General features: G+C 41.5%; 1 protein-coding gene and 1 long non-coding RNA gene across 2 annotated transcripts in view; one reads left to right on the forward strand and one right to left on the reverse strand.

Moving 5' to 3' along the window:
- Positions 1-3,830, reverse strand: part of LOC126355944 (juvenile hormone esterase-like) — a 58,505-nt gene extending 54,675 nt beyond the window's left edge. The window contains exon 1 of the mRNA XM_050006528.1: positions 3,592-3,830. Coding sequence (XP_049862485.1) covers positions 3,592-3,828 — 237 coding nt within the window. The 5' untranslated portion in view covers positions 3,829-3,830. The remainder of the gene's footprint in view (positions 1-3,591) is intronic.
- The window catches only part of LOC126355945 (uncharacterized), a 106,641-nt gene that overhangs the window by 32,937 nt on the left and 46,279 nt on the right, over positions 1-27,425 (forward strand). The gene's annotated exons all lie outside the window — the stretch shown is intronic.

Genomic DNA, 27,425 nt, shown 5'->3' on the forward strand with positions numbered 1-27,425 from the left:
CGGCACGTTCCCCTGATTTGACTCCAATGGATGTTTTCTCGGGGGTAAGCCCCAAGATAAAGCCTGTGTAGAAGAACAGATATACCAACAGGATTGTGAACATCGGAGTTGCTAGACCAAGATTTCGTCTGGCGTAACAGAAGAATTCTATGGTCAACTTAGCATAGACATCATAGCGTGGGTGACGCATGAAACCTCAGTAACAGGGGCAGTTAGTGGATAAGAAGCAGTGCGCAGGCTGTGTTGAGCCCGAAAAAATCGCTTCCCAGATCTCTTGAAAGGAGAAACTATTGCAGCACGACACAACCGGAGCAGTGAAATCACGAACACAAAAGAGAAGCTGACCAATTGCTGTCAGTGTTGCCCATTGGCCACGCCCTTGAACCTCGGTTCTTCTATTACATATGGGTGAGAAGAACTACTGTTTCAGAAAAAAATGACGGTTTGAGCTTGCGTACAGACTGACTATTTTAGACAGAATGCCAGCTATGAGGGGGAGACTACGCCAGACATCGTCTAGGGATGAGTTATCAAGTAGCCACGACTGGATGCTACCTCCACCAGCTGTTGGTCTGCTTTCCACAACCACTGCTGCTGTTGGTGACTTCCAACCGGCTGGTCACGTTTTAACTAAGTTCCATCCTCTACAGGGCGGCTATCCTGGGGGCCTGCAGTTCATGTCTGGATCACTTATACCACATTTCTTTCGAAAGGTTATGGGTAAATTTTATTGGAAGTCACTAAGTGGTCTCACTCTCAAATACTGGATGAAAATAGTCTGGGCAATTTGTGCACTATATCAACCGCCTTGCCACAGTGGTAACACTGGTTCTTGGATAGTTCACATACGGGTATGCCGAGCGTTATTGGCAAGGAGGGTACAGCAGCCATTGCGAGGGCAATTGAGGAGCCACTTGACTGAGAAGTAGTAGCTCCAGTCAAAAAGACTGAGAATGGCTGGAAGAGCACTGTGCTGACCACATGCTCCTCCACATCCGCATCCAGTGATGCATATCAGCTGAGGACGACACTACGGTGGGTAGGTACTGCTGGGTCTTCCGAGATATTTAATACGCACAATGTGAATTACGTTGCCTCTAGACATGCACCACTTTCTAAGTTTAATACTTGACTTATTGCGTGAAACCACTTCCATGACGCGATACCTCATAATGAGTGAATTATGACAGAATTTCAAATTTTTAAAATCTGTCAGTTATTATTTTAAAAAGGGCGACCATTTTGTAACATAGATGCTGTGGGGCGATGGGTAAAAATTTATTCAGATTTTCTTTAGTTTATTAATTTTTCGTAGAAACTGGAATTTTGAACAAGTTAATAATCGGTTCCTGCTAGGTTCTCTTCATAATCTGTAACAGAATTTAAACCTTTAATTTTGGTAGGAGATTATTATGCAGTTTCCTTGTTCACTCAATTCATGGCGCACGCTGAGGTGTTGCCGGCCTGACCTTCGCCAAGTGAAGGAGGAAAATCAGTATCTCCCTCATGCCACTAGACATACCGAAGGTGCTCTGATTCCCTCACTACTAGCACCAGGAATTACTCTATTTCCTTCTGGATATACGAAGTTGATACCAATAACTATCTAACTGATATAGCTTCGATAAGATACTTTGCTTCATATAGTGAGAATGCAGAACGAGAACATCTGAAACATGTCAGGAACCAGCCGAGGCAAACTGTAAGGGGTGAGGCAAATGCAACACCTTCCATGAAAACCCTGACATGGTAGCAAATTCAGCAATATGTCACGTAGCTCCGAATAAATCCTGACATTAAATTAACCAAAGTAATACGATCAACGAGTGAGCAAATGGAATACCACAGACTAACACAAAAACGTCTAAATGCATGTCATACCTTCCCACCGTGAAACAGACGCAGTTCCAAGGGGAGAAACGAGAGCAATGGGGACACCCACATCACCGGCCGACCGCTTGGAGGCCCACGTTAAAAGATAGAGCCCTCCAGTAGAGCAGTATAGATCTTACGATAACACTAAGAGGGCCACACCAGCTGCAGGTTTTAGTGTGAGACTATATGTGTCTCTGTTACATAGCAAACATTAAAAACATTGTCCCACCACGAAAAGTATAACGTTTCTCATTGGATAGACAGAATTTTTGTAGGCAGAGCTTAAGGTTAACACTGAGACGCAGATTGGTCAGTTGAAAACACAGCCAGATACCTTTTTCTTAAAACAACTTCGGTAAACAGTAGTAAGGATAAGTTCGAGAGAGTTGCCACAGAGATGGCGAGGTGTGTGGAGCTACGCTGCCCGCCGCCTGTGACGCTACCTAACCACCGACAAGGTAATGAACGCACACGATGCCGCATAAGAGCGCATAAGGCTTCACTCAGAACTGCAGAAGTCTCAACTGTTTCATCCCCTCTTTACGTAATACTAGTGTCGATCGTCAATTAAACTTCATGGTATTCACATTTGCTACTTGAAGTTAAAATCTGAAACGCGATGATTTTCCTGTTATATAATTATTGAGAAGCCCATCAGCCATTGTAATTAACGATAAGTCAAAGAAGTAATTAAAGATAATTGAGGGTCACTGTAGACCAGTTTTGATAGTTTTCTCTTTTATGAAACTTAATTTAAACCTAGATTATAGATGTGATATGGCATAGGTCATCCTTCGATCCATTATAGAACTTGAAAACCCATTCAGGGAATATTCTTTCACATTTTTGTTGAATGCAGTTGGTTTTCATCATCCTGTATTAAAATATTTCCTTTTATCAATAGTACAAGTTATAAACAATGTTTTGTGAGTAGAATAAAAATTCGAATGGTAAACTTAACTGCTTTTTCGACGTTATTTTACCAGCTAACTGAAAATACGAAATCTTTGAACCCCTTCCACTAAATTTAGTTAGTATGAAGATTCTTTTACAGGGAGTGCAGTGGAGCTGACGCTGAAATCATTAAGTATTTGATTATATCATCGCTAGTCTCATTGAACTCTTCTGAACTCAGCATGTCATGTGTGGTGTGGCGTCTCCTTACCAGCAACAGGTCCCAGGTTCAAACTAGTCAATTCCCTAAAAAACACGCTCAGAGCGTCGTTGCACGAAAGTGGTAGGGAGACACGACTTAGAATGAACAGACACCACCTAGAATGTTAGAAAACAGTATACCCAGATGACAATGTTTGTACGGTGGTGGAAGGTGTTACTTCATGATGCACCAATGTTCATCATATTACAGGTAATACATGATTATAAACTTTCGAGCCACTTGGAACTCATGTCCATCATCATAGTAGTGTGTAGCTGTCTGGAGACACCCCAGACAGCAGCTTGAAACTAACCCTACTATCTCCCACCATACAGCCCAACAACCAAGACATGACTCGCTTGCTCAATTTGTGAAGCTCTTTCTGTCGAATAAATCAGACATTTTTCCTGAAATTGTAACCGTTTATCTGTCAGTACGTGAACATCAAATCTGCCGATTTTCTTTTCATTAGGAAAATTTCTGCGTGGCGCGCCCTTTTCCTTTTCCAGTCTTAGAGTGTAATTCGTCTACCTTCCAGTTACGCTTGTGGAGATCCGTACCGTGAAACGCAGCGAGCCGACGGGCGGCTTCGCGTACGGCAGGTTGTAGAAGGCGAGCAGGGGGCGGCCCTTGCTGGTCGCCTGGCGGCGGCCTCGCACCGCCCCCTGGCGCGTCCTCACCACCGGCGGCTCCGCGCCCCCGCCCTCCGCCCCCGCCTCCGCCGCCGCCTGCAGCTGCACCACCACCACCAGCAGCAGCCACAGCGCCGCCGAAAACCACGCCAGCTGCGATCCCATCGTCGACTGACTCTTTGCCGCCTGGGTACTCGCGAGATCTTGGTGGCCAAGGTCGCTAGCGTACGGAAAGATATCTCAGCTCCCGGACTTATCTATCAGCCAGGCGAGTCGCGCTATCTTACTGCGATTTATTTTCAGATGAAGTCTAGTGGTTCTCACATGCACCTCGGAAACTTTACTTGCGGCAGATCTATTTAATTTTCATACAAACGACACGAATAAAATTGCTACAGTCGAAGTAGCAATCACCAATGGGCAACACGTCAGTTATTCTGTGTACGATGCATTTGGCTGGTACATTTCCGCTTGTTTTATCTTTGAGATAGTGCTTGGGCTTTGATGGCAAAGGATAAAACTAAGATGTGTTTTGAACCAGGTCGCATTTCCTGTACAGTTTGACAAATCAGACGTCTGTCGTCTAGTCAACAGCCCCAGCAATATGTAGTAGTTCAACAGCGGACTAGAACTCTGGTAGAGCGGCGTTCGATTCATCAAACTGCCATGATGAGTGGTTTCCCTAAATCGCTTAAGGTGAATGCTGGGTTGGCAACTTTGGTAAAGACCAAGTTCCTTCCACTATGATGTACTTTCCTATTTTGCTCTCTGTGTCTAATGACTGGACATGACTAATCTTCCCAGTTCTATTTTTACCTGACACAACGGTTCGACAGACACTAGGAATCAATCAACTCGTTTCTTGGGTTCAAAAACGCTGAATTAGAATAGTGTTCAACCGAATGCCAAATATTTTCTAGGAACATTTTCCAGGGACGTCAGATTCATCATGGCTCCTTTGGTAATTGTTTTCTTTGACGTTAGAGGATGGTCGAGTACAATCCGCGGTAAGCAATGAAAACAAGGAAAAATAGTAGAAGAATATGGACTTGGGGTAAAGAATAAAAGCGGAAGCCACTCAGAGAACATCCTAAAACTTGTTATAAGAATAAAGTAAGTTATATATATATATATATGGAAGAGATCTGGAAACGTCGGATGTTTTCGTATAGTGAGCTAAAATAAGAAACGATATTTTAAACTGCAAAATATTTTCAGGGTCTGACCAAAATTTATATTTTATGAAATGCAGATTAAAGCTTTAGAAATTGGAAAGGTGTCGGCAGTTAGGGAAATAGGACCTGGATAAGCAGAAAGAACCAGAGGTTGCTGAGAGACTCAAATGAGCATTAGACAACGATTGACCGAAATGAACGCAATAGAAAATGAATGTGTAACTTTGAAAGACAAAACACAGCAGAGAAAGAAATAGGCAAAACGACAAGCCTCACAATAAATCATTGGATAACATACAACTCGTGTACTCAAAACTAGTACCAGTATTCTGCCTGTCTTTTACTAAAATTAATTCTAGCGGATAGTCAGAGAATCAAATCGTTAAGATGACCTCTTAGACCTCCTAGGAACAAACAAACCTAAACTCTGCTAATCAGTTAACGTAGAGAGGGTATCAGTGATCATAATGCATTTTAGATAGGGAAGTATTTTTGGTTAGCGGAAGTGACACGACACAAATTGTTGAATATTTGATTAGTTAACATCAAATATTCGGATATGAGGACGAAAATGTAGGGTACAAATAGAAGAAATTGAAATGCATCGTTCAATATGCTTTAGGCAAGTATGTTCCAGAAAACATATTAAGCGATGGGAAAGACACACCGTGGTTTAATAGACGTATTAGAAAACTGTTACATAAACAAAGAGAGCCTCGTTACAGATTCAAGAGAAGTCAAAAATTTGTCGAAAAAAAAACCTCAACGAAGTAATAATAATCTAAGGAGTACAAGGAGATAAGTGTTCAGTAAATTTGAAAACAAAATTTAGCCAACCGATCTCATTCAAGGCCCTAAGAGGATTTGGTCTTATGTAAACTCTCTCTAAACAGTCTCTTCAGCCACTCAGTAACCATACTGGCACTGAAACGGAAGACGACCGTGGATGAACGTACGATTAGCAGAGTGGCAGATATTGAGCTAAGTGATCGCGAAATAGAAAAGCCACTACAATTACTTAAGCGGTCGGCACACGACGAGGCAGCGAACGTTGACGTCCACACAGACGGGCGTCCAACGTCACGAGACACATGAGACGAGGAAATTAACGTGATTTTGCGCTCAGCAGGGCAGCCTGGAGCCAGTAAGGGCCTTGGGCAAGATGTGTTTGGTGGCCATAGAAAGTGTTTAAACTCACAAGAGTGTTCCTGGAACCACTCTGCACAGTTATAGACATGTGGGGTGTCGCATTGTCCTGCTGGAATTGTCTGCTCTTTGGAATGCACAATAGACATGAATGATCAGCCAGGATGTTTACGTACATGTCACCTGTCAGAGTCCTATGTAGACGTATCAGTGGTCCCATATCAGTCCAATTGCACACGCCCCACATCAATACAGAACCTCCATCAGCTTGAACAGTCCCGTGCTGACATGCAGGGTCCATCGATTCGTGAGGTTGTCCCAATGCCCATACACGTTCACTCGCTCGATGCAATTTGAAACGAGATTCGTCAACCAAGGTAATATGTTTCTAGTCATCAACCGTCCAATGTCGGTGTTGACGGGCTCAGACGAGGCGTAATGCTTTGTGTCGTGCTGTCACCAAGGGTACACGAGCGGGCCTTCGGCTTCGAAAGCCCATATCGATGATGATTCGTTGAATGGTTCTTCCTCTGGCACTTGTTGATGGCCCAGCATTGAAATCTGCAGCGATTTGCGAAACGGTTGCATTTCTGTCTCGTTGAACGTTTCTCTTCTGTCGTCGTTGGTTCCGTTCTTGCAGCGTCTTTTTCCGACGCAGCGATGTCGGAGATTTCATGTTTTACCGGATTCCTGATATTCACGGTACACTCATGAAATGGTCATACGGGAAAATTCCCTCTTCATCGCTACGTCGGAGATTCTATGTCCCATCGATCGTGCGCCGACTATAACACCACGTTCAAACTCAGTTAAATCTTGGTAACCTGCGATTGTAACAACAGTAGCTGATCTAACATCTGCGCCGAACATTATTGTCTTATATAGGCGTAGCCTACCGCAGTGCCGTTTTCTGCCTGTTGCCATATCTCTGTACTTGAATAAGTTTGCCTATACCAGTTTCTTTGGCGCTTCAGTGTAACTTCTTATGAAACACTAAACACATCTTCACAAATGCAATAGGTCCATGCATGACAGTACAAGGCACATACGTTCCAAAAGGCCGCGGGCAAAAGATAGATTTTTGGGGGTCATATCTCGAACTGTATTGATCACAGAGACAAGGGGTCAACTGCTTGGGGTAGCCCTCGGTCTAACGACCATTTGTACAGCTATCAGAGAAATTGTCGTACTATAGCTCTCATACCGTAAAAGGTCAAAATTTGTATATTAAACACTTTCTCCAGCCCAGGCAAATTCTGCAAATCGTTTGGCTATTTTGCCTTAGGCGTAGTCTAGGGTGGACCTCAGGTGGTTTATAAAAATCGACATTTGATAATGGGTCATTCCCCAGAAAACCCCAAAAAGACACGATCTTTGTGGGCGAAAAGTACCAGTTGTGGGGATGGTTACTTCTAAACTTTCTGTTCATTGCACATCATCGAAAATTTTGCTACATGTTCTTAAGATAATATTCTCTGGAAAATTCGAAACATTTTTCGACACCATGATCTGTTACCAAGATCCAGAGGTTCAAATTTGGCGCACTTGCGCAGTAAATAAATAAGTAATATCCGGTCTGAGGTGTAAATGTACTTTTAACAGGCGTTGTGGACACATGGCAAGAGTTTTACGATCATCGCAAGGATTCTGAGATCACCAAACACTTATCACAAATAAAACTGTCGCTGTATAATGGGCACTTCACGCGCATACAGATATGCCCAAAGTCGTATTGCAGTAAGAAAAAATATGCCTAAAACGGACTAAAACGCTGTCAGAAATTACGTACGGTAAAACTGGAAAGACTGCAAATTCAGTACAATATTTCTGATAACTTCTTCAATCACTAATGATATAAATAATGAACTAGGCGTTGTCGATGAATTGCCATCGGCGAGCAAAGTATTGAGAAAAACACAAAGCAAACGATTCTGTATCAACCTTACGGGTTGTTTAAAATGTGTATCAACTTACATAAATATGTCGAAGTATATAAATAAACTTTTAAAACTTTACTGACCATAGAATCCGTTTTATAGATGCTTCATATACTGCTGTAGCAGGGGAAACAGGGGAATAAGCGGAAAAATGCTCCTGCTGGAGCACAAAAGGGCGAATATGTTCCTCTTGAAAAGAATCTGAGAGATAAGCGAGTAACCAGCTGCTTCAGTCCTCATTTCGCCTTCCTCACGAGCATATCCGCCCTGAAAGAGAATAACAGAGTGTCACTGACGGTGGAAGAGAGAGGAAATAATGCCAGTGAGACAGAAAGAGAGACGAGACAGTGATGGTGACACAGACAAATTTTGATTTGAGTTTTCCAGTTGCGTCTGAGTACACCCTGCGAGATGGCGCAGTGGACTCTCATTCGGGGGACGTCTGTTCAAATCCGCGTCCGTCTATCGTTGCAGGCAAATGTTGGGATAGTTCCTTTTAAAGGGCAGAGCCGATTTCCTTCCATCCTTGACACAATCCGAGCTTGTGCTGCGTCTCTACTGATCTCGATGTCGACGGGACGTTAAACCCAATCTTGCTTCCTTCCTTCTGTCAGTTAATTTAGTACCGATTTGTTTTGCCTTCTAGTATGTTAAAAGTGCGATCTGTTCAGCATCTCAGAGAGCGAGTCTTCGCTTTTTATGTTTCTTTTGCGATGGACTTTTAGTTGAACTTTCGTCATTATTGATTAGAATATCTGTTCCTGATCACAACTGTTCTCGTCAGCAATCAGGGTCTCTCAATTGTCATTGCTGTCTGGAACAGACTCGGTCACAGGCTTCGCATCTGAGTCATTGTATTGTTTTTCGGCCCGAGTCACGGTTGTTTTCTTGTCCGTGGTACTTTCGCTCGGCTGCCCCCCGGGGAGGTTCTAGTCGGAGGTTCGAGCCCTCCCTGGAGCTTGTGTGTGTGAGTTGCCCTTAGCTTAAGTTAGATTAAGTAGTGTGCAAGCCAAGGGATCGATGCCCTTAGCATTTAGGTTCCATAGCAACATACCACAACTTTGCATTGACAGTCGTTTCGGTGACTGCATTTGGGGGTCTCAGTGCATCAGCAGCCGCAGCGTATGTCAGGGGCAAAGCAGCGATAGTTGCTGGTGAAACGTCCCCTTAGAAAAATTATACACGACTGTGCTTAAACTGACACACAATATTTTTAGCGCAACGCAATCTGACTTTCAATAATCCCTACAGGATAATGGCCCTGACTGACATTAACCTATACGTTTCACGAATCACTTACCTCACAAAAATCTTCGTTACTCGAACTACTGCAATACAGCGAGCGCCACTACTGCCAGCTAAATAAAATATTCAAACTACTGTAGGCACTAACTACTGATAGGCATAGTTAGCAAATGGAAGATTTTGATAGAGAACAAACAGTGTATTTACCTTAATAATATTCAAAAGTCATCAGTTCATGAGATAATAATATTCAAAAGTCATCAGTTCATGAGATACAGTATTACAAATTTACTGTTTCTGATGGACACACGTCCAGATTGTCCGCTCTCAAAATTCCGCCATCTCTCTCCCTACATCCACCACTGCTGGCGGCTCACCTCCAACTGCGCAATGCTACGCGCTGTTTAACAGCCAACTGCTCAACATAACAATAGCGAACAACAATGCAAACCAGCCACAGACTGCACACGGCACTGCCAGTGATTTTCATACAGAGCGCTACGTGGCGTAACCAACATAAAAACCTAAACACCCTACTTATACTGGCCTTGGAGCCTCGCCTGCAGGCAACTGGGCTACGAGTCTCTGTAAACACTGAGCGCGCACATGACCTGTTGAGACGCATGCCGCACAGGTTCGAGGCTGTTCGTCATATGAAACTATGGCTCGGTTCTCGCACGCCTTAAAAAAAAAAAAAGTTCAAATGTGTGTGAAATCTTATGAGACTTAACTGTTAAGGTCATCAGTCCCTAAGCTTACACGCTACTTAACCTAAATTATCCTAAGGACAAACACACACACACACACCCATGCCCAAGGGAGGACTCGAATCTCCGCCGGGACCAGTCGCACAGTCCACGACTGTAGAGCCTTAGACCGGCTCTGAGCACTATGGAACTTAACATCTGAGGTCATCAGTCCCGTAGAACTTAGAACTACTTAAACCTAACTAACCTAAGGATATCATACACATCCATGACCGAGGCAGGATTCGAACCCGCGACCGTAGCGGTCGCGCGGTTCCAGACTGAAGCGCCTAGAACCGCTAGTCCATTTCGACCGGCCTCCACAATATTAATTACGACTTTCCCATACATGGATACTACTACGGAATTTATTTTGCCGCTTGTCGTTTCAAAGGGTAATCTGAAAATTCGGCCTCTTCTAATACCAAAACCAGCATGCGTGACATTCACTTCACAAATTTTACCATCTGAACTTTAAAATTCTCCCACATGATTCAACCATCTTATCACATAAATCAGTCGTTTTCAGCTTAACAAAGACGACACTGGATGCAGTTGACGTAAGGACACCAACGATATCTTCAGAACTCATTTTAACTACTTCTTGAAACGTTTGCGCGATCCGTTTCGCGAAATTTCTGTCAGTAGCAAATTACAACGTATCGATTTTAACAGGTTACATCACTTTCCCATCTCTCGAAACCTCAATAAAATCCTTCAAGCACAGCTACAATCTACAGCAGCTTGCAGACTCACCGAGAGTGGGCAAAACTGGCCGCAGCAGACGTCCTCGCAGTGTTGCACACAGTCTAATGGAAGCGAATCCAGCCGCAGCTCCAGGCGGACCGAATTCGTTTCTCCGACTCTTCAAAGTACGTCTGAGACCTTAATTTGCTCAAATTAGACTTAAAACTAGTAAGAACTTTACTTCTAAATTTTTTGGAGCTATCCGTATTAGCAGTGTTGTTTATCTTGCTAGGCAAAGTTGCTACTACATTAGGCTGTAGCTTCGTTTTAACAGACTCTGGAGTTTTTCCTTTAGTGTCCTGTAGACTTTGATCGCCGATATTTTGTTAATGCTCATTTAATTATAACAAATCCTAAAAAAACCACAAGTGTTTCATGAATCTTTAATGTGCAGCATACACGCACACACACACACACACACACACACACACATACACACACACACACATAGTTTGTTCTCTATCAAATCTTTCATTTGCTAAGTATGCCTATTAGTAGTTAGTACCTTCAATAGTTTGAATCTTTTATTTAACTGGCAGTATTGACACTCGCTGTATTGCAGTAGTTGTTCGAGTAACGAAGATTTTTGTGAGGTAAGTGATTCATGAAAGGTACAGGTTATTGTTAGTCAGGGCCATTCATTTGTGGGGATTATTGAAAGTCAGACTGCGTTGCCGTAAAAATATTCTGTGTCAGTTTATAAATGATCAGAAGAAGTTAAGAGAGAAATGTCTGAGTACGTTAGTTTTGCCCAGTTGTTTGAAAATCAAATAACGGAAGAGGTTTATTAGCAGTCATTCATAATTTTTCTAACGGAACGTTTCAAATGTATGTAAACTGTTCTCGACAGCAGCCACTTTAGTTGGTAACGGTAACATTTAGTATAAATGGAACTCCTTATTTCCAATTAGTGTCACATTAATTACATAACCTAACATTTTATTAGTTGAAAGTACATCATGATCCATAACAGTGTATACTCATCTTCTTGACTAGCGGAATTGGAAATCCTACGTCTCTTAAGTCATCTTGAATCAATCGTAACTTTTGAACTAGTTTTACTGGGTTGAGACAATATGAGGTGCAAGGATACCTTTCTTTGGGTGAACTAAAGCGCTGAACAGTTGTTCATACTGCGTACTCATCTCATAATTAAATAATGTTTGTAACTGTAGGAGTTGCTCATTCACCGTTGTGAATACTGCGATACGCTTCGAACCATGATCTGTCGTTTTCAGTGAATGTGCAATGAACTGATCCATCCCAGCCATTTCATTCTTGAGCAAATACTCATTTGTTGTGATTGAGTCTACTGTTCGATTCAGACCAGTCAATGTGGCTCGCACTACAACTACTTGCTCTTTTAATTATTTTAATAGCTGTTCTGAACTTGATTCCATCCTATGGACGTGCGTCTTACAGTATGCAGCATGTGTCACTTCCAAAGTGTCGAACAATAATTTACTCATTTCTACTAGATAGTTAAAAATTCTTCGTTTTGTTGCCCTCCAGGGCTGGTTAATTCATGTATCAGAGATTTTATTTCTGTAAACTTTCTATACCATGTGTAACTTCACTAATCAATATTTTACGCTCCACTTTGCTAATATTTAAATTCTCTGGCGTGTCCTAGCACTGTTTTGCAGCGATCACTCCCAGTCTTGTGACACTGTGAAATTTCTCATCAAATATTTTAAGATTAACGTAAGTTACCAGTTTCCCGGTTGTGCTAGCAATTTCCACCTCGACTTCATGGTGATAATATAGTCTCGGTGACGCTTTCATCGCGTGAATCTCTATGATATTGTCCACTACTCCGTGCACTACGTGACGATCCAAATCCAAACAGGCAGTGGTCCTGCTACCGTGCTGGGTCGTATTCTGTAATCGAAATACCTACTTTCTTTCGAATTTTCTGTGCTATATTTGATATAATAGAATGACTTTAGCCTGTTAGCATGTACCTTTAATTGTTGCTTCCGATTCTTCTTTAACGCTACGTTCAGTGATTCTGCTTGGACCACTTCATAGGGTCCTCTGAACTGGGAACCCAACCTCTTTGCTTTCCTATGACGTTCAGTTTCGTCTCGTAACAGCACTGTCACCTGTTTGAAAGGTTCTTGGACGAACCGTCTTGTAATGTGCCTTTCTTGCATTTTTGGCCTCTTATCTTCTCTCTCGCTATTCTACGTGCTTCCTGTATTCCAGCTTTGAAGTGATCCACATAATCGTCTTAGTTATAACCGTTGTTATCTGTCTCTTTCCGTAGTACTCATGATATATTTACTGTTCTCTCAAACATCAACTTGAAAGAAATATACCCCATATTACAAACGAAAGTATTGTAAAGGGACCTACAGATACAAATTTCCGTGATCCACATTTATAAAATGTCTCAAATATCCCAGTAGCATCCGATGTGCCCTTCCTAATACTATATTCGTCCAGGGACGGAAAGCGATTGTGTGAATCTTTTTGATCCATAATATGTTATGTACTGTCTTAAACTCTTTACTCAGAACGTTTGATCTCTGGCCCATCAATAATACTAAAGGAATATCGTTTCTTAACATACTCAATTTTTTCACTGCGGTATCTGCGTCTCGTTTCCCTTAATCCAATCCTCCAGAAGGTTAGGATATAGCTGTTGCCCTTTGAGGTTGAATCTAATGAACCGGTTATGTCTACATTGAGATTGTCAAATACAATTTCGTCATTGTCTGTGATAGTTAATGACATTTTTCTCTTACTTTGTGTAAACCTAGTCCTTTCACATTTATCACATGTTCTTACGTACTCCTCGACATCATTTTTCATTCCCTTCCAAGTTCAATAGCTCTTTAAACGACCCAGAATTCGACTTATACCTCAGTGATCATCCAAAGGATTGTCGTGTACCTCTTCTTTAATCTCTGCCTTTTACTCGTCAGCTGAGTCCTACCAAATCCTCATCTGATTCTCTAGGTTCTGATATCATCCTCGTTTACTGTTTCATTTCCCCTCCTCAGACTTCTTCATTACTGCGTGGCGTTCTGCTTAATACATGTGCATTAGCATTCAATCGACCTGGCTTATATAAAATATTTGTTACACTCCTCAGTTTTCAGTCTCCATTTTAATATCCTCGGTTTTCAGTCTCCATTTTAATAAACACAAGTATGGTTCCTTCACAGTAAATATAAAAATTAGTGGATTAAGGCTCATTACAGTCGTGAATCTTCTCCATACACATTTGGTCGAAATTGCTTCATTACGTAAACCAATGCCAAGCACTCTGATTCGGTGACAGAATAATTCTTCTCCACTTTGTTTAGTGATATTGAAGCATACGCTGTTGGTAAATAGATTACAACTTTCTCTTGTGATCACAGTGAAACAGTTGCTTCACCACTTGCGTCAGTTGTGACGATGAAAAGTCTTTTCAAAGCCAGGTTACTGAAACATGTGGGATTGAAAAACCTCTCTATTAACTGTTCAGATGCATCCTGCTGCTATCCTAACCTCTAGTAATTTTCATTAACCTTTATCAATTAATGCAAGAGTACTGCCATATCAGTGAAGTCCTTTAAAATTTGCGACAATATTCTACTACCCCAAGGTAGCGTTTTTAACCCTTCCGTAGTTCTTGACAGTGAAAGCTTCTTCGTTTTAATTTTTTTTAATTTTTTAAGGGTTATTAGTTACACTTTTGGGGAAATTAGTAACAGTTTCAAGGCAATTTGTTAGAGCTTTAGAGACATTTTGTCACAGTTTTGGCGAGCAATTATTGCATTTCAGAAATGTGCATTGCACAGGGGGAGCAATGCAATTGTCGGGTACTGTAAGCGGTTAAGCATAGTGCCTACGTTGGAGTAATTAAAAATGTGTGTCATACAGTTCTGTAAGAACAAGAGTAGCTCAAGATTCTTTTGGGAGTGACTGGTTTATGTGTAACAGGGGCAGAAAGAGGCAATAGGAAGTTTTATCGATAGAATAAGGAAAAGTAATGGAGATATATATGAACTGAGGATGGAGAGTGATAAAGCAATGAACTTTATCCTCCAGGATACAGGACATAAGACATTAGATAGTTTTCATAGGGAGGTGCTATGTCAGCACTATCATTTGACTGGAGTAGCAAGCGTTAGAATAGCATAACAGAGGATAACAGAAATTTTGATAAATACAGAGGCATATAGACACTCATCTTGCAGATACCCAGAGAGAGAAAGTCATCTGATATTTACATTATCAACACTAAAAACAGAAAGAATAGGCAGTCTGGGTTGCAAAATGGTTTTTTACTTATTTAATTTGTGACGCATTTCCCTGTCACAGGTGCATTATCAGACATCTGGAGGAAAACACATAAAGATCGTTATTAAAGGCCAAGAAGTGGCTATTGATGCCCTTCTGCTCGAATATAATAGTCTTCACCCTAAATTGCTTTTTACCTATTGAAACGTCCCCTTAGAAAAATTGTACACGACTGTGCTTAAACTGACACACAATACTTTTAGCGCAACCCAATCTGACTTTCAAAACCCCCTACAAAAGGATGGCCCTGACTAACATTAACCTATACGTTTCACATATCACTTACCTCACAAAAATCTTGGTTACTCGAACTACTGCAATACACCGAGCGCCACTACTGCCAGCTAAATAAAAGATTCAAACTCCGGAAGGCACTAACTACTGATAGGCATAGTTAGCAAATGAAAGATTTTAATGGAGAACAAACAATGTATTTACCTTAATAGTCATAATATATATATCAGTTCATGACATCCAGTCTTACAAATTTCAAAACTCCGCCATCTCTCTCCACACGTCCACCACTGCTGGCGGCTCACCTCCAACTGTGCAACGCTACGCGCTGTTAACATCCAGCTGCCTCTGCTCAACACTACAATGGCAGACAACAATGCAAACTAAACACACACTGCGCACAGCACAGCCAGTGATTTTTCATACAGAGCGCTAAGCGGCGTTACCAATAAGAAAACCTAAACAGCCTACTTACATAGCCCCCATGCTCCCCACAAAAAATTTTACAAATTGTTTTGGGCAGTGGCAAATACAGATTTGAAAATTTTTTTCATAATTATGATTACAATAGCAAAGAAATCAAATGCACACACTTATTGATACAATGTTGGTCAAAAGCTAAAATTTTCTCACAGTCCATATAGACAGTCCTGATCATTCATCACAGTAAAATAGTAGTGTTTTTCTCAAAGACTGAGCAATAAAAGAAAATGCACACGGAAGTAGTGGATTTCCATGCAGTCTTGAAGAAGTAGTGTTGTCCTTCCAACGAAAGACAGTGCTGACTCTTGATATGCAGACAGGTAATGGGCCACAGCAGAGTCAGTCAACGTTGAAGACTATCGGTAGGTAGGTCATCAAAAAGCACACCCACTGTAGTCCTGGCAGAGATTACTATCGGTGGGCCACCAGAGGTGCAGACCCACTACAGTCCTTGTAGAAATAATGGTATTGGTGGGCCATCGAAGGTGCAGACCCACTGTAGTCCTTGTAGAGATGGCCAGCAAACATCTGTTGCGAATGTGCAGGTGCACAATCACCCTCGAAGAGTCTTGCGAAGAATATAACAAGTCCATGACCACCACTTGTACAGTCACAACTTTTTTTTAAAATGTCCTTAGAACCAGCAATGCTGTTATCCAGTCCCTTACTGAATTATTAACACACGTGCAAACACTATCAGTCCCTACTTCTCACATATTGTCCATATACTATGACCAACAGAAATGTGTGCAGTGAAATGTAATTTACAAGTTACTTAATTTGATGAACTGGTGTCAATTACAATTTTATAACATAAGAATACAATAACAAAGGTACAAAATATATCATTAAAGAACAAAACAATACAGATAACATTTGTAGTAGTACAGGCTTTACAAAAGAATCGAAATAACAAATACATCAGTGTTGCAAAAATTATGACATAAGTACATACATAAAAGATCAGAATAACTTTTGAAACATCAACTTCACACATGAGCAATAAAACAGAACAGATAAATAATGTCTAAACATCTTTACAAAGTAAATAACACACTATCATAAAAATTCTACTATGTAACTCTCATCAGATAAACACATAAACACAGGAAGAACACAAATACCCAAGGGTACACAAACACATAGTGGGTTAACACAAGAGGAAAGGGCAGGATTTGTTTTCAGTGTAACATTTGGTACTGCAGTCCAACCCAAAACTTCATTCCTTAGATCTTTCGTCTTATTTCAACATTTGTTTCCACCAAAAAAATCCTATCCAAGCATGCTTTCTGTATTTATATGTTCACATATTTCTTACATCATCATTTATTTTCCAGTATCTTACCTCATCATTTATTTCCAAGAAAATCCTACCTATACCTGCTTTCTGTACTTTTCTCATATAACCTCTCAGTGCATTTCTTCAAATCCATCGCAACTCATTCTCTTATACAGGCTACCCCCTCTTAAGCTAACTTAAATCTACAGAGCTCAGATGCTTAACTAAGGGACGAGGCAATGCAGCAGATCAAAACAATTAATACAAACAGGAATTAAAAAAAAGGTGCAGGTAAGCAAAGCAAGCAGCAATAAATGTAATAACTTGTATCTAAACACGACAAACCCACAAGCAGAAAAAATAGTACACTGAAGACAACAACGCAGATAAGGGAAATGTATATTCACATCTTAGTGTCTATGTAATTAAAATGGTGCACCACTACTTATTCAATGAAATAAATTACCAAGTACTTGAAAAGAAAATTATGTATGCAGTTCCTGTGAAGGGGAGTCTTTTTGTGCTCCTTCGTTTTTTTAAGTACATCGTAAAGTTATTATTTACTGCATCTGTAGGCATAAAATAACTATATTAGTACATCTATTAAATTGTATTTTAACCAATGTTGCAGTGCAGATAGAAACTAGATATTAAACAAAATGAGTAAATAAATATATAAAGCAATCCATATGGCATTTCTCTCAACTAGCAAGACAATAGCCGTGTAATTTCTCATCGTTTCATTAGGCATTTTAGTAAATATCATAAATTAAGAGCTCCACAGTATAATCATATGTTTTTAAGTTTGAGCGTGTCGTATTTGCGACGCTTTCTACAAAGAAATGTCAATAGCGAGGATAATGACACCCTTTTTTTTTACCTGTGCCTCTGAAAGGCACACACTAATGGCTTTTTTCCCAGGCAACTGTCGCATAGCTGGGTGCCCACGACGCATTACGTGCAGGTGGCCACTTACCTTTCTTACTGAAAAATTTACGACAGTAGTTCCCGCTACAGTGACAGTCTCATATAAAAAAAAATTCACAGGTCAAGAATTTGCGTTACAAATCTGTAGAAATAAAATCATTTAAATATAATTGTGTCCAAAAATTTTCGACAGCATAGTGATACATTCACGCATATACACTCATTTCATAACTCTTAAAGTACGATTCTCGGTTTCCAACATCCTTTTTCTCAAATCAGAGTCCCTAACCACTACTCTTTATTCCTTACCTTATTCGTCGACACTTCATCAATATTTCATCATAACAGATACATAGCATAGTCAAATAATTCATATAGCATCAGCTTATTGACCATAAACATACCACAACAGCATAATACACATAGTCATCGTAATAATATCATAACATCTCAGTCAATTCTCAAAACCATTGTAGCTTCCTCCAATACTTTAAAAACCTAAAAAAAATTCTCTGCTCATGTCAAGTGTCATCTGCCTCAAATGTACTTTAAAAATCATGATCCCATACCAGATACATCATTCAAACCTCTCATAGTATCACAATGGTTCTGAAAAAATGTGAACAGTTCACAAAGTACAGACAAAATACAATTTCGTAAGTGTGAAGTTATCCAACGGTGTAATTACGTAAACATGTGTCACTGAGGTAGTAAAATGAATCTTTGTCTCTCCCAGTTAAATGATCAGATAGCTGTGTAATTAATGTGTTAGAGAAATACGGTACCGATGTGTAAAGTTGTATAAGCAAATACCATATTAGCTAGGGCTCCTTGTGCTTGCCACACACATGGTACACAAAGAAGGCGTGTACCCCCCTGAGGATTAATGTAATTATATCCTCAGGTGTTACAGATTACAGCAATGGAATGAAATGTATCATGGAAAACTTTCTTTGTAATTCAAATATGTTGAAAAATAAATAGTTTAATGCGTGTCCTGTAGCGCTAAATGTGCGTCTTGCTGTAAGACAATCTCTGTGGAAGTGTCGTAGTTATTGTCCTCCGAAAGCTAAGTTCTGCAGAAGTCAATGTACTTACCTCATGATAAACGAAATTGAAGTGCTTTGCGTATAGATATCTTAGTTATTACGCTTATTGCCGTGATGAAGTAAGTACTGTACTGTACGTATTGTTGTGCTACAGAAAAGGCTGTCTCATTGTAGCTATACCACAAACGTTACTACTAAAACATGTTTTACTTTCCAGAAAAACTAAGAAAAACTGTGCAGATATAAAACAGATAAACTGCAAAAGCAACATTGTAAATTGTCACTCATTAGTAGCGTCGTGATAAAATCGTGTAGCTGTCACATAAACTAACCACTGTATCATCTGGTATCTCACAGAAAGTACTTTAAATCCAGAATGTATTTTCAAGTAAACCAAAATGTTGCATTAAAATCTCATTAGCAATACTGGTAAGTGTTCTAAGTATGTGAGCCTTATAGTCGTTACGTAATCGTGCAACTAACAAGCAAGAATGTACACATGAAATAACACAGTGATGTCTGTTCACTATAACAATGCACTCGTAAATACTGTCTAAATATGTTCCGTAGGTTCTAGACTGGAGGAAAACAATGAGAGAATTGATGGAGCCACGCTTGTGGATGAATGTCGTTGCCAGAATTCTTAAATGTTTTGAATTTACGTGCAGTAATGAACAGCTTATAGTCAAAATCATCGTGTCGGCAGGTAGCATATCGGTCATTGTTACGTCGTATCGGCGGTTCCATCTCAAAATTCGGTGCACCTTGCCAATTACTTTCATGATTTCCGAAATGCCCTGTGTTATTATTTTGTGGTTGTTCTGTATTGCTATGTCCCTCTTCCCATACTGGGGCGCGAGTGTCCTCTGAAATATGTAATTCTTGTATTACTTGAGCCAACTGATCTTGTACTTCCCGCATTTCTCTTTTGTACTGTGTGTTGATTTGATTTTGATTGTGTTTGAATTTCCTAATTTGTTCATACTCTTCTGTGTCAGTGAAGGCTACAGGTTTTGTGTCATTCAGATCATCATCTACCTTCGTAGATAAGTTAGTGAACTGATCTGAAAGTTCGGCTACTTTATCCGACAGTGAAATTTCTGAACCAATTTTCAATCTACTGTGTCCTTTAAGTTTTCTGGTGTTTTTGCAAGTTGCGTAACCGAATCGGTAGATGCAACTGAGTCAATTTTAGCTTGCAAGGTCTCATGATTTTCATGAACAATAGTTTGCAGTTCTTTTATGGCTGCTTCGTGATTCTGTAATGCATTTTCATGCCGCGAAAAAATAGGTTGGAAATGCTCACAAATTTGTGTTTTTACGTCATTACAGACTTTTTGACATTTCGATTCGATGTTATGTAACTCATTAGTTAAATCTTCACGTGTTTGTTCAAGTGTGGTGTCTAACTTTTGAAGCTTTTGTTCCATTGTGTCTAACGTTTGAAGCTTTTGCTGTGTTTGTCTCTGATTTTGTTCCATTGTGTCTAACTTTTGAAGATTCTGTCCCATTTGTTTCTGATTTTGTTCAAGCGTTGTGTCTAACTTTTGAAGATTTTGTTCCATTGTGTCTAATTTTTGAAGATTTTGTCCCATTTGTTTCTGATTTTGTTCAAGCGTCGTGTCTAACTTTTGTAGCCTTTGTCCCATTTGTTGCATTAACTGTAATAACAGTGCACTGGTGTCTGAAACATGTTCTTCAGTGCTTTTCGGCAGTGCATTTGAACCGGCAATATTCGCATTTTGAAAAGCAGAAAATGTGTCTTGATTTATTTGAGAAAACGGTGAGGACGCAAAATCTGAATCTACAGTATTTGCAAGATTGTGTCCTGTCATTTCGGAATCCTGAGGCGAGCTGTTGCCGACCGATCGATCGATAATGCTTCCCTGGTCACTAATTGTTTCACTGCCTACACCATTATTTGCAACTCGCTCCATTTCCCTATGCGCTATTACCAAATTACTACTTTGAACATTAGTGAATTCATTACATGGAGACGTTAACACACTGCTTTCGTCTTCACTGTCATTTCTCAGTTTACTTTGGAGCCTAGTGTTACGTTTTTCACACCCCATTATTGTCACAATTTTTCATACGACAACACAGAAAAACACAATTTGAAGAACAAAAATAAGAGAACACATTAACATAGCACTGAAAATAATATCTAGTTAATTACAAGACCAGCTGCGAAATACTTGGTGCAAGTCTACATGCATGCCACAACTGTTTTACTGTACAACAATGAAAGACTGCAACTACAAAGGAAATTCTCTCTATGATTACGCGCTAGCAATACACAAAGGCTACACTAACTACACAAACTACAAGAAAAAATCAGAAGATTCCAGTGAGGTATCCTTGGCTAAGGGTCGACATATGAAACGTCCCGTTAGAAAAATTGTACACGACTGTGCTTAAACTGACACACAACACTTTCAGCGCAACGCAATCTGACTTTCAAAACTCCCTACAAAAGGATGGCCCTGACTAACACTAACCTATACGTTTCACATATCACTTACCTCACAAAAATCTTGGTTACTCGAACTACTGCAATACAGCGAGCGCCACTACTGCCAGCTAAATAAAAGATTCAAACTACGGAAGGCACTAACTACTGATAGGCATAGTTAGCAAATGAAAGATTTTAATGGAGAACAAACAATGTATTTACCTTAATAGTCATTATATATATATATATATATATATATATATATATATATATATATATATATATATATATATATATATCAGTTCATGACATCCAGTCTTACAAATTTCAAAACTCCGCCATCTCTCTCCCCACGTCCACCACTGCTGGCGGCTCACCTCCAACTGTGCAACGCTACGCGCTGTTAACATCCAGCTGCCTCTGCTCAACACTACAATGGCAGACAACAATGCAAACTAAACACACACTGCGCACAGCACAGCCAGTGATTTTTGATACAGAGCGCTAAGCGGCGTTACCAATAAGAAAACCTAAACAGCCTACTTACACTATGAAGAAAAGGATCAACAGAGTGTACTAAATTTCTTAGGTTTATCCCTCCAATTTTTTAAGAAAAAGGTATGTTTCTATATTTATAGGAAAGCTACCACTACATCAGCCCACCAAAGGCAGTATTAATTAAGCTTTTTTAAGTCGGCGATTGCTCGAATCTTTAAAGGTCCCTCACTTTGCAATATAATGAAAGAAATTAGCAACATGTCATATATAGCATACGATTTTTTTGGCCTCTTTGTTCCGTAGTTTATAAAGAAACAAGTGGAGCTTAAGACCGCGAGTTCACAACCACAAACGGTTGTCGCAGGTATGCGTTTAGCTATCCCCCTTTCGGGCCCCATTTGTTACGACTTCGCCAAACTGTTTAGAACGACTAACGTTCAGATTGTGCTCCCTAGAAAATTCGGAACACATTTAGTGCTTCCTCAAAATAGAAACCTATGTCTTTCCCCTTCTCGAGATCGGGATTACATAAAATGTCCCTGATTTTAACGCACACTATATTGGCCAAACATGGACGTCCTTTATAATCTGTTTCAATGAGCATCTTTTAATAAAAGAAGGGTGACTTAACAAATATTCTCCTTTCACGCAAAATTTGAAAACTTCTCTTCATTGTCAACCATCCATAAATGATATCGATATTTTGTGTGTTGTACAAAAAGGCAAGAAGATGAACATCCTCAAAGAATTTGAGGCTAGCACCTCCCTTAGAAAACCATCTAATGCCCTATGTCCTGTATCTTGGAGAACAAAGTTCATTGCTATGACGTTACTTTTTAAATAAATGTCTCTGCACACGTGGCCTTGGCTTGTGCATTGATATTGTTTAGTTGTGCTTCTTGATTTTGTATTGAATAATGAGTCTAAGTTTATTATTACTCTGTAAACACGCGTCTGTCGACGCCACCTAACTGCGGAGTTGGTCACTCTGTAGTAGGAGCCATAAAGATGTGGCAAAGGACGCTTTAAAGACCTTGTCTATGTTGTAAACATGCCCTGCGTTGTGCTAAGGGCAAGTACGTGTGAATACAAGTAACGTGTGATTCTTGTGCGATTTTATTCCATATATTACTCACATACTTTGTCAGCAAAGGTCTCTTAACTCTCAATATTTGTTCCTTTATCTAAACCATTATTTACGTGGTTTCATATCGCCTTGAAACACACTCTTATATATGAATGTAGTGTCTGTTCTTTCGGTCATGTCCGAAAGAAAAGACACGACACATTCATTTAATTTCATAGGCCTAGCTGGGCAGTGAATCCACCTTCTTTAGTGCAGAGCCGGCCGCTGTGGCCGAGCGGTTTTAGGCGCTTCAGTCCGGAACGACGCGGCTGCTACGGTCGGAGGTTCGAAACCTGCCTCGGGTATGCATGTGTGTGATGTCCTTAGGTCAGTTAGGTTTACGAAGTTATAAGTCTACGGGACTGATGACCTCAGATGTTAAGTCCAATAGTGCTAAGAGCCATTTGAACCATTGTTAATAGTGCACACCCACAAACACGTCCACCCTCCTACGGGGGTATCGAAAGAGCGAATATGGAGGAAATGGACAGGGACTGCGAATAGGTGGCGCTTGATGGGAATTTGAATCCGCCGTGAGGCGAGCACAGATAATCCGTGCAGTTGCGATAACACTTATGTCCCGGATGGCGCAGTGGTTGCCACACCTGCCTAGTAAGCAGGAGATCTCGGATTCGAATCCCGGTCCGGTACACATTTCACTTGTAGCCGACGATTAGCCGTAATGTCCCAGTGGACCAATGAAGCTAACCGCAGTCATCCCCACCATTTCCTTCCATTTCTTCCCCTCTCCGCCTTCGATTTACATTTAAATATCCTTATTTATTTCCGTAGATGAATGTGTTCTGTATATTTCACTGGATGACGTGCCATTTTTGGTGACTGTGGGACTTTCTAAACATTTGCCAGTGATCCACGAGTGGTTTTACCTGGAGAGTTTGTTTTTGGTTATGTTGTTTTCAGAACTCGTGTCTTAGCTATATTTAATTGACAATAAAGCTTTATAGCTGATTCCTCGCTCACAAATTTGTACTGAAGAAACTTGTTTTCCCCCAGACATATGATGAAGCTCCAGTGAGAGTGAAACCCATCAAAATTTAAATAAATAATTAAAATATATTTGGCAACCGAGACTGTATATTCTTTCTTGTGCATCTTAAGAGGTTGCTGTACCTTATTCGAAAGATGGAGAGTTGTAACTTCCATTAAAATAGGATGTGTGCCTCTACCAGAATTAATTGGAGAAGAGCCTGAGGTGGTACCAGGAGCAGGAAATCTGCAGCATACATCAACTGAGACCAGGAAGCCTAGGAATGTGCGAAGTGTTGGGAAGATGAATGTGCTGCTGCGTAGCAGCCATGAGTGAGGTATAGGCCCCCAGTTAGAGGAAAGATCAGAGACAGCGCACCAAGCCACCACCAGCTACAACTCAAATTCAGGTCTAAGTGAAGTGATAGAGGACTTAGGGTCGTGATGTAAGGATTTTACAAAAGAGGAGCTTGTAGTGATTGTGGAATGGGAAACCGTTCGAACAAGGATCATGGGGCGTACGACATAAGTGGTGACCTGCACAGGATAGCTTCCTCTGTTGAGCTGTTGCAGCATCATGATCGGCCACACACCTGTGAGGCACTGACAGCAGCTGACTTTGCACATGTTGCTCTGGTGTTTATCAGGACAATCAATAGATGAGTTTCACTAGGCACGGCGGACCCCCACACACGAATGGGAAGTTAAAATTGGTATAGCTGATTCATCAATGTACAGGGAGTATATTTTGGGCTACAAACTGTCTAATACCTATTGTCATGGGTAGGAGAAAAAGGCGGTCTTTAGGATAAATCCAAACAACAGGTTCTGCATCCTATACAGTGTCTCCCCACAGTTTAAAAAACTTTGAATCGGAAGGTAGCCAAACCTTCGGTTTCACTTCTTTCATCTTTGTTAATTAAATCATTAGTACAGAGACATTATCACGATCTGAATTATGCAGTGACCTGCAGCGGCAATTAAATGAATGTATAAAATTTGTATAATATATACAATGTATTGTACATATCAACGTACATAGCAACACATAACATATATTTGTTTGCCACAAGGATTGATAGTTGGGGCAATTCATAATAAGAGTGCGACTCTCGGTTCGTATTGGCGTGTATGCCTGGGAGGTGCTTCTATCACACTGTGTAAAGGGGACACACAGGCAGGGTGAAAGCCAAGGGGAGCCCACGACTAGGAGTTTCTTATAAGATAAGTCTAGCTTGCCCAGGGAGCCAGAAAAGCGGGAGCTGCACTATTGACATGGGCAGCAACCAGGGTCTTTCATGTTTAACTACTAGCTGATCCTAGGGGGGGGGGGGGGGAGAGGAAAGTGACCTTCTGGCCGCAGGGTGTCTTCCTGATGCTTACATTAAGTTATGGTGTTGTACTGTCCAGGTCAGGCCAAGCTGGCCATTCACGAGTTCAGTATGTCATGTGCAACATTCTTGCACCTACTTAAACTATTGCTCTTGCGAGAGGAATGTAGTCTGCCACGGGGAAAATTTTTTGCTGGAATCACTAGCACCAGGCTAGTGTGGGAGCCTAAAACCTGACAAAACGTTTCCTCTGCGGGACTATCTTGTGAGTTGAGACATTAGGAGAACGGGAATCCTGTATTAGAATTCCAAAGTTGGGGGGCCACACTTGATCATCGGCGTTGTGAAGGTAGGCCTAAAGGATGGTTCTGACATGAGGATGAGAGTCCAGGTATTCCAGTAGTATAAAGTAAACTTTATCTCCCACTACTTTCGAACCACCGTTGGGATATTCTGCAAGCTGGCTTTCCAGTAGGATAATTGAGTTACATAGCCAGATCAACAGTGCTTGCTTTTTATTGTTTCGTGTCAGTAGGAGATAGTGAAAAAATTAGTCTCACGGTAATCTTAATTTGCTGGCATGATATGTACTAATATACATTCCTGGAAATTGAAATAAGAACACCGTGAATTCATTGTCCCAGGAAGAGGAAACTTTATTGACACATTCCTGGGGTCAGATACATCACATGATCACACTGACAGAACCACAGGCACATAGACACAGGCAACAGAGCATGCACAATGTCGGCACTAGTACAGCGTATATCCACCTTTCGCAGCAATGCAGGCTGCTATTCTCCCATGGAGACGATCGTAGAGATGCTGGATGTAGTCCTGTGGAACGGCTTGCCATGCCATTTCCACCTGGCGCCTCAGTTGCACCAGCGTTCGTGCTGGACGTGCAGACCGCGTGAGACGACGCTTCATCCAGTCCCAAACATGCTCAATGGGGGACAGATCCGGAGATCTGGCTGGCCAGGGTAGTTGACTTACACCTTCTAGAGCACGTTGGGTGGCACGGGATACATGCGGACGTGCATTGTCCTGTTGGAACAGCAAGTTCCCTTGCCGGTCTAGGAATGGTAGAACGATGGGTTCGATGACGGTTTGGATGTACCGTGCACTATTCAGTGTCCCCTCGACGATCACCAGAGGTGTACGGCCAGTGTAGGAGATCGCTCCCCACACCATGATGCCGGGTGTTGGGCCTGTGTGCCTCGGTCGTATGCAGTCCTGATTGTGGCGCTCACCTGCACGGCGCGAAACACGCATACGACCATCATTGGCACCAAGGCAGAAGCTACTCTCATCGCTGAAGACGACGCGTCTCCATTCGTCCCTCCATTCACGCCTGTCGCGATACCACTGGAGGCGGGCTGCACGATGTTGGGGCGTGAGCGGAAGACGGCCTAACGGTGTGCGGGACCGTAGCCCAGCTTCATGGAGACGGTTGCGAATGGTCCTCGCCGATACCCCAGGAGCAACAGTGTCCCTAATTTGCTGGGAAGTGGCGGTGCGGTCCCCTACGGCAGTGCGTAGGATCCTACGGTCTTGGCGTGCATCTGTGCGTCGCTGCGGTCCGGTCCCAGGTCGACAGGCACGTGCACCTTCCACCGACCACTGGCGACTACATCGATGTACTGTGGAGACCTCACGCCCCACGTGTTGAGCAATTCGGCGGTACATCCACCCGGCCTCCCGCATGCCCACTATACGCCCTCGCTCAAAGTCCGTCAACTGCACATACGGTTCACGTCCACGCTGTCGTGGTATGCTACCAGTGTTAAAGACTGCGATGGAGCTCCGAATGCCACAGCAAACTGGCTGACACTGACGGCGGCGGTGCACAAATGCTGTGCAGCTAGCGCCATTCGACGGCCAACACCGCGGTTCCTGGTGTGTCCGCTGTGCCGTGCGTGTGATCATTGCTTGTACAGTCCTCTCGCAGTGTCCGGAGCAAGTATGGTGGGTCTGACACACCGGTGTCAATGTGTTCTTTTTTCCATTTCCAGGAGTGTAGTTACTTTCTTTTCAGGTGTATATTTTATTGTATATTTGTGTCCTGTGGTTCCTGCACCACGTGTGTTGTTCTACTGAC

This window comes from Schistocerca gregaria, chromosome 3 (assembly GCF_023897955.1).
Source record: "Schistocerca gregaria isolate iqSchGreg1 chromosome 3, iqSchGreg1.2, whole genome shotgun sequence".
Classification (NCBI taxonomy): domain Eukaryota; kingdom Metazoa; phylum Arthropoda; class Insecta; order Orthoptera; family Acrididae; genus Schistocerca; species Schistocerca gregaria.